Here is a 7,358-nt window from a genome sequence, read left to right on the forward strand (position 1 = left end):
GATGCTGCTGCTGACTGAGTTTAACCTAGTCACACCACATGAACATTATTCAACACTTCCCCAACTTATATTTAAGTACACTTTAATCATGATTGGGTATTCACATATTCACTTTTCAGAACTATATTTGTTACGTATGCATATTTATATTTATATGGCACACAACATGTCACTTTCATAATCAGTCATTGCACCTTGCACTTCACTCTGTTAATTATTTAATGACCATTAGCAACATCTACTGCACTGCTCCGTTTACAGACAGATTGTTAACTTGTATAGAAAGATTTTTATACCCTTAAATATTTTCTATTGTTCTGTGTTTTAATTTATGTTTGAATATGTTTCTTATTGTATTGTGTTGTCGCTGCTGGATGCCTAAATTTCCTTTGGGATAAATAAAGTATCTATCTATCTATCTATCTATCTATCTATCTATCTATCTATCTATCTATCTATCTATCTATCTATCTATCTATCTAAGTGGTATATTGACAAAATACTTCAATTGTATTTAAAAAGGTGTTTAAAAAGTGGAGTTATGTGCCATAACTAAGTTTTGGGAGTGAGCCACGCCCTCACTCCTCCCACTTCCATCCCTATTTAAACAGTCACTTCCTCTCTACCTACTCATTGAACAAACCTCGCACCCACCTCCTCCCCATCTTCCTCCTTCTTTAATTTTATTCTCTTCTCATGTTTCTTTTCATGAGAGGGGGGGCTTCGGCTTCACGCTTTACAGCGAAGCTGCCCCGAACTCCATCCCAAATACTCTGAGTTCGCTCCCCCTCTTTCTTCTTCTCTGCCCAATCAAGGGCGTGGGTCAATACTAGCAAAATACATACTTAAATCTACTTAAGTTCGCAGAAGTTGTATGAAAAAAAATCACTCAAAAACACAATTTAATGATTTTATGATGTTTAAATATAACTTAATTACTGAAACTGAAATATACTTAAGTTGCCATAGTTTCCAAAATAGTACATTTAGTTTGTATTTAAGTACATATTTTAATTTGAAAAAATGTATGTATGTATGTACATTTCCATGTATCCAAGTATATTTTTAAAAATATACTTAATACACTTTTCTTTTACAAGGGAAATAGGGATTTTAATCTTAACATATTTACAGTATTGTGCTTTTGCTCTTTATCACAATTAGAGAAAAAACATATGAATTAACTGCTCAATTAATTTAGAATTTTGTATCAATATTTATTTTTAAGGGATAAAAATCACATTTGCACAGAATGAGTTACAGCACGTGTACAGCTTACATGTAGGGCTGCTGTGTGGCGTCTCGGACTCCTGCCCATGCTTCTGCAGGCTGTGGTGGGGCGAGTCTCAAAGGTCCCAATGGTGGCTTTGCAAACGGTACACCCAGGTAGCTGTGGACGACCGTGTCCTTCCCTTTAACCGTCAAATACTCACCTTTTAGAGCCCCTAGTTTAGTCTGAACAACAGGTCCTGCCAAACCAAGCATAAAATAGTTACTTAATAAACTAAGCAAAGTAAAGTAACTATATAAGTAAAGTAACTGTATAAGCTCCACCTGCAGACAGTAAAGTCATATTTTGGATATAGTTCTGTAAATTGTTTATACCTTGGTTTGCTGCGGCTGGGTTTAGCAGGGCCGCCCCCATTACACTGCACACCAGCAGCGCTAAGCCCCCCATAGCTCCTCGGTCCTGATGTTCAGGATCTCTCTCTGAGGCTGTGAGCTGCTGCTGCTGCGGGGCCGCTGCAGGTTTCTTATGCGTGGGTCCGTGGCGTTGCGTAAGAAGGGCGGAGGAGGGGCAGCGTGAACTTTGCCTTTAGCTATTTTGTAAGTTATTACAGTTGGAGCGGTTTCAATTATGCTACAGGTCCAGGCCGTGTTTGATTTAGGTGATAAAAAGTGATAAAACTACGAGGCGCTCGAAGTGCTCACAAAGGTTTCACTGTTAAAAGTCCATCGATTACGAACCAAAAATGAGTTTGTTCTGCTCTGTTCTCGTTTCTGAATAAATGCAATGACCAAACATATAGATTCGTAAAAAAAAACAGTCGTTATTTCTGCTCTGACCAGCGGCACAACTCTCACCGCCCTCATACAGCAGGGACGCCCAAATAGGTACTTTGAGTCGACTCTTTCGAGTGAATCATTTGGTGAAGAAAGACATCTGTAGTACCTTCAGGGTTCCCAGTATCCTTAGTTGTGCAGAGTTGTGCTAGTTCAGACTAGAGTGAGAGTCAGCACTGCCATGTTGAGCTGCAGGCATGTTTGTCAGAGAACAAATGGAGAATTAAAGTAATAAACCTTCATCTGGACTTAAGAGTTTTTGTGTGTCACGATATCACACCATCAGTTTGGATGATGTGGACGTTCGAGTCAAATGAACAGTTTGAACGAATCGGTTCAGTCAAATAAATCAAACGGCCAATTTCTCGTTTAACACCAATAAGCAGGTAGGGACTAGGATTTTAGGGGTACTGAGCACACAAACCACTCAACCCCACAGAACCCCCTTTAAAAATATATATCAATTTTTTTATATAAATGTAAATATCAATCAAGACCTCAAACAAAATTGACCCATAAAAAGTCTTATAAAATATAAAATTATAAATTATAAAAAAGATAATTAAAGTAAAAATAAAATAAAATAATATAATAAAATAAGATAAAAAAGATAAGAAAAAAACATAATAGAACAATTAAATAAAACTAATGAAAGTTAAAATGAAAACAGTCACAGCTTTTCTAGTGGTGATTAGAAACAAAACGTTGGTTCAGTGACCCAAACGAGTTGAGCTTCAACCTTCTCAGAAACTTTACTTTAAACATCTTTTTTATCTGATAAGGAAGTTAAAAACTCTGGTGCACATCCTTACCACTGGCGGTTCTTGGGGCGGGGCCACATTGGCCCCAGCTGAAATCTGATTGGCCTCCTGAAGTGGAGCGGAGAAGAACCGATTTAGTCAAATAAATCCATTGTCCACCCCACTTTTTCATTTGCAACTATAACAAACAACTAAACTATTAATTAACAGCCAACACAAGCTTTAGTTTATTTCAGCTGTGGGTCTTCACACAAAACAAGCAAAAATAATGAACACAACTTAAACACTCTCATTTCTCGCCCGCTTATTACATTTACACAGTAGCAAAGTCAGAATTGATTATTTTTAGCGAATCGGTCGATTAATGAATCTTTCCATTATAATTAGGTGGTTTTGGATGTTCTATTCATAAAACATTCATATACTCCTTTCGTTGTATATTGGCACGCTCAATCAGAACTACAGCATATTTACATATTGATTTTTTACTGAATAGTTTGGTTTATGCATGTGATTTATTCAGAATTTCGGTTCATTAAAGTAATAAACAGTTCGAGCGAACCGGTTCAGGCAAATGAATCGGTCGCTCCTTTTCTCCTGAGGCGGTTCTGTAGTACCGCTCCGCGCTGGATGGCGGCGCTGTGGTCGCGCTGTGCGGGAATGTGAAGACGACAGAAGTCGCGGAAGGTTTTAAAAGACGTTTTCTAGCTCATTGTAGTGTAACACGGATCTGTGCGCAGAATAAAAACTAAAAAAATGATCTGATCTGTGAAGGGCAGCGCCGAGCCGAGCTAAAGGTTGTGGTGTTTGTGGTGTGGATCCGTGGAGTCAGGGGGAGGAGGAGGTGTGTGTGTGCTGTGGGTAGAGAGAGAGCGCCTGAGCGACAGACGAGCTTTTGTTTATGTTGGTGTTGGAGATTATTATACTGTCTCGAGAGTCTGAAAATGGACCCACAGGTGAGGAAAAGCTCAGAGATAAAGCAGGTTACAGCCCGTGTTGATTTAGGGGCAGGTTACCTTTACTAACGCCTGTAAATCTGGTGGTAGGTTAAGGTTATATTCCAGGCTTGTCTCCACGGACTGGAGTAAACTTGCTGTGTTTAAAGTCTGAGAGTCCCGGAAGTTAATTTAATTAAATCTGTTTATCTCGACAGTAAGTGTGAGTTTGCCTCTAAATCTCGATTTAACAGAGGAACATATACAAGAGAACATTAATCCAGCAGCCGGAAAGTTACTTAATGATTTGTTGTTTAGGAGAACACCGGTTGGGCTACTGGCTGTTCAGTTTCTTTCAGCTGCTCATCTGATTTATTTTAATGAAGGTCAGATTAGGGGTGTGCAATACTGACAAAAAACGATATCACCGATCATTTCTGACAAAAAAAAGCGATATATCGATTGTTTCTGACAAAAAAAGCGATATATTGATTATTTCTGACAAAAAAAACAATATCTCGATCATTTCTGACAAAAAAAACAATATCTCGATCATTTCTGACGAAAAAACGACATCTCGATCATTTCTGACAAAAAAACGACATCTCGATCATTTCTGACAAAAAAGATATCTCGATCATTTCTGACAAAAAAGATATCTCGATCATTTCTGACAAAAAAACGACATCTCGATCATTTCTGACAAAAAATGTGTTCCTTCATAGTTTTTAAGTGTTTAATATTATTCTACAATGTAGTAAATCATTATATATATATATTTATTTTTAATTCTTATTATTATTAATGAGATTGTCTATCAAATTTTTGACTGTGTAAGTACTGTGTACTTACATTACATATACATACATTTAATATGTGTGAGCAGAATTCTAAATACTTGTTATTTAACTTTTTGACTGAAACAAACTAAAAGTTTTAAATGTATTTTTTAGCATTTTAACACTTAAGTTGTAGGTTGAATCAAATACTAAAAATAATTTTTGTTTTTAATGTATGTAATGGTTGTATATATGTGTCTGCAGAGTGACTGTACACTGGTGACTGCTGTGTCCTGCCATGATATTTTTGACCTGCAAACTGGTCAGTCAGATTCCAGTCCACTAGCAAAAGGAACAGCTTTCGCTTTCATCAAGGTATGCATTCAAAGATTTAATCGATTTGATTTACACGTTTTGTACCTTAACCTTTCTTGCCACTCCTTCTGTTTTACAGGCTGTGCAATCTGTCAATGAGAGACTGGTAAAGCTGAGCGAAAAGCAGACGTTGCTGTTTGAGGTGATCCTGCTTGGGAAAGATTGTGAAGAACAGGCCAAATCAAAGATATTTGACAGTGCAAAATACTACGGTGAGGTGAACCTTTGGGTAATTTGTTAAAAAAAAAAAACACCATTAAGGTGTTCTTCACCAATGAATTAAACTGCCTCTGTAACAGATAACATGAATGTGTTCTTTCTCTTGCAGATCTAGAAATCGGCAAGTTCTGCTTTTGCTCCAAAGAGAAATTTGAGAGAACACTGCAGGAAAACCATGTAAAGTTGTTCCTGTCATCAGACAGGGATGATGTCCACAGTGCCCTTAAAGCAGGTGCTTTGCCAAGAAACAACACATAGCATTTAGCAGTGCATGTTTTTGGAATGTACCGATGTGAAAATTGTAGGTCAAGGCTGATATCTATTGTTCTTTGTTTTCTTTCAATGAATAGACACAAATGTATAAAATAGCATATTTACATCGAGTACATTGAGATTTGCACATAATACACAAAGAGAAGCATTTAAAGGAAATGTGATAAATTAATTGTATGCATGTAGTCATCTTAAAATCATAACATTTAAGCTAGAGCTGTAACTGTATGTTTATTGGTAATGATTCTTTACAGTTTGGTGCGCACAGTCACATAGTATCCACTGCAAGTTATTGCAGTTTGTACATTACACCCCTAATTTTAGCACAGTGACCCAGCAAGATCTGTTTAGCTACAAAGCAATCGTCAAATATCAATCTAGAATATCAGTCAGCCTTAAGCAAAATGTATCTGATGTATATTTGCTACTCCTGCAAAATACTGCAATTTTTTATTTTATTTGCTTATTTCTTTTATATGTAGGTGTTCCTGCTGCTTTGCTATGCCAGCAGGCAGACCAGCAGGTCCAGAATCAGCTGAAGGTGCTCTTCTCAGGAGATCTCATCGGCCTTACAGAGGACTCCACAGAGTATCTTAAGGATCTGGGGTTCAATGACGTTCAGATCCACAACTTCAAAGCAGCAAAGGTACTTTGCACTTCTAATTAAATACATTCTTGTCTGACTGTATTAAAACGATAAGGCCATTTGTTTTGTTTTTGCTATAAACTAAAGAGTTTTGGGTTTAGGCTCAATAGGTAAACATTAATCCTTCACTTTCTGTCGATTGGGTTGAGGATCATCTTGTTTTTTTTTTGTCCATAAAACTGTTCCAGAACCTGGTGATGTGAATATGGACTTTGAATTATTTTTATTAAAGTCTATTTAGAATAGTGGATGGTGAAATCTTTACCCCACCTTGTGGAGGTAGTTGTTGTTTTTGGGTTTTCCCTTGCAGCTCCCACAAAGTGTCAGAGGCTGCTGTTGTTTTCTTTGGCCAACATGCTTAATATCTAGTTGATTGTAGAAAAGTGTGTTTTTTTTCCTTTTTTAGGACATTCCAAGGCAACTCTTTTGTCTTCATGTTCATTTAAACCCTATATTCGTCTTCCTCTTTCCTGTGTTTTCAGGGCCGCATTCAAGAATTTGCCATGCTGATCGGTGAAATGAGGAGGAGGTTTGGATGTGAGGACAGCCCTCTTCACACCATCCTCATGACAGTGTGGGGTTCCAGAGATATCTGTGCCACCGCTCTGAAGACCCTCCGAGCCTGGGGCCTTGATGTGGATGAAGCCTTCTGCCTGGCCGGAGCCCCCTGCACCCCTATCCTGACTGTATTACAGCCCCACATACTTTGGGATGATGGACTGCACAATTTAAAGGAAACATGACTAAGTATTTGCCTTTTTGGTTTAACCTACCAGTGCTCTGTTTTGAACTCTGTTTTGAATGTATAAAGATTTTTGGAAGACATCTGGGTTAATTTGATTTTATTGTTGAAATACAGTGCAATAAAAGAAATAGATTTATAAACAATATGTATTGTTTACATTTATAAAATATGCTTTGAAGTGGAAAATGCTTAAAGAAACACTGTAAAAAAGAAGAGAAGCACTGAAGTACACAAAAATACAGCAATGAACACACGGTAAAATGGCTGTGTCTGAAATTGCTCCAATGTCATTCTTAGTGGCTGCAGTGGTTTATGGTATATCAATAATTGTGTTGTAATGTTTCTTTTAGAAGTGCCACCCTCAGATCACTTGGCTTTATTTTTACACATATAAATACATACTTTACATTTGCTTGTCGGCTTATGCTATTAACACATGTTTTTTTGCAAAGTGCTCAAAACTAATGTATACCTGGTCACTAAGTTACAGAAAACAAAGAGAAAACAAAGCCAGTGCCTAAAATCCTCCTACTGTTTCACACACACTTGTTCCTTCATCAG

The 7,358-nt window shown here is 37.4% G+C and overlaps 2 protein-coding genes across 29 annotated transcripts in view; one reads left to right on the forward strand and one right to left on the reverse strand.

Annotated features, from left to right (window-relative positions):
- ces2b (carboxylesterase 2b) overlaps positions 1-2,047 on the reverse strand; it is a 52,388-nt gene extending 50,341 nt beyond the window's left edge. For 6 of the 28 annotated variants that reach the window (XM_049474670.1, XM_022672144.2, XM_049474688.1 and 3 more), the window contains exons 1-2: positions 1,606-2,029; positions 1,280-1,469 (exon numbers count right to left, since the gene is read on the reverse strand). In XM_049474670.1, coding sequence (XP_049330627.1) covers positions 1,280-1,469; positions 1,606-1,678 — 263 coding nt within the window. In that variant the 5' untranslated portion in view covers positions 1,679-2,029. Of the gene's footprint in view, positions 1-1,279; positions 1,470-1,605 lie in introns of all 28 variants that reach the window. The other 22 variants (XM_049474672.1, XM_049474673.1, XM_049474687.1 and 19 more) reach the window with 14 other exon arrangements.
- Positions 2,048-3,461: 1,414 nt separating this feature from the next.
- LOC103039697 (cytosolic 5'-nucleotidase 1A) lies at positions 3,462-6,877 on the forward strand. The gene is made up of 6 exons (XM_007228123.4): positions 3,462-3,781; positions 4,804-4,914; positions 4,994-5,126; positions 5,243-5,365; positions 5,889-6,052; positions 6,535-6,877. Exons 1-6 carry the CDS (start codon positions 3,770-3,772, stop codon positions 6,793-6,795), a joined length of 804 nt encoding a protein of 267 aa, XP_007228185.2. The 5' UTR covers positions 3,462-3,769; the 3' UTR covers positions 6,796-6,877.
- Positions 6,878-7,358: the final 481 nt, after the last annotated feature.

This window comes from Astyanax mexicanus, chromosome 2 (assembly GCF_023375975.1).
Source record: "Astyanax mexicanus isolate ESR-SI-001 chromosome 2, AstMex3_surface, whole genome shotgun sequence".
Taxonomy (NCBI): Eukaryota; Metazoa; Chordata; class Actinopteri; order Characiformes; family Acestrorhamphidae; genus Astyanax; species Astyanax mexicanus.

Bases quoted from the DNA above. Each gene is read 5' to 3' on its own strand.
- LOC103039697 (XM_007228123.4), top strand. The intron at 4,915-4,993 runs GTATGCATTCAA...TCTGTTTTACAG, and splicing joins CAGCTTTCGCTTTCATCAAG to GCTGTGCAATCTGTCAATGA. The intron at 6,053-6,534 runs GTACTTTGCACT...CTGTGTTTTCAG, and splicing joins ACAACTTCAAAGCAGCAAAG to GGCCGCATTCAAGAATTTGC.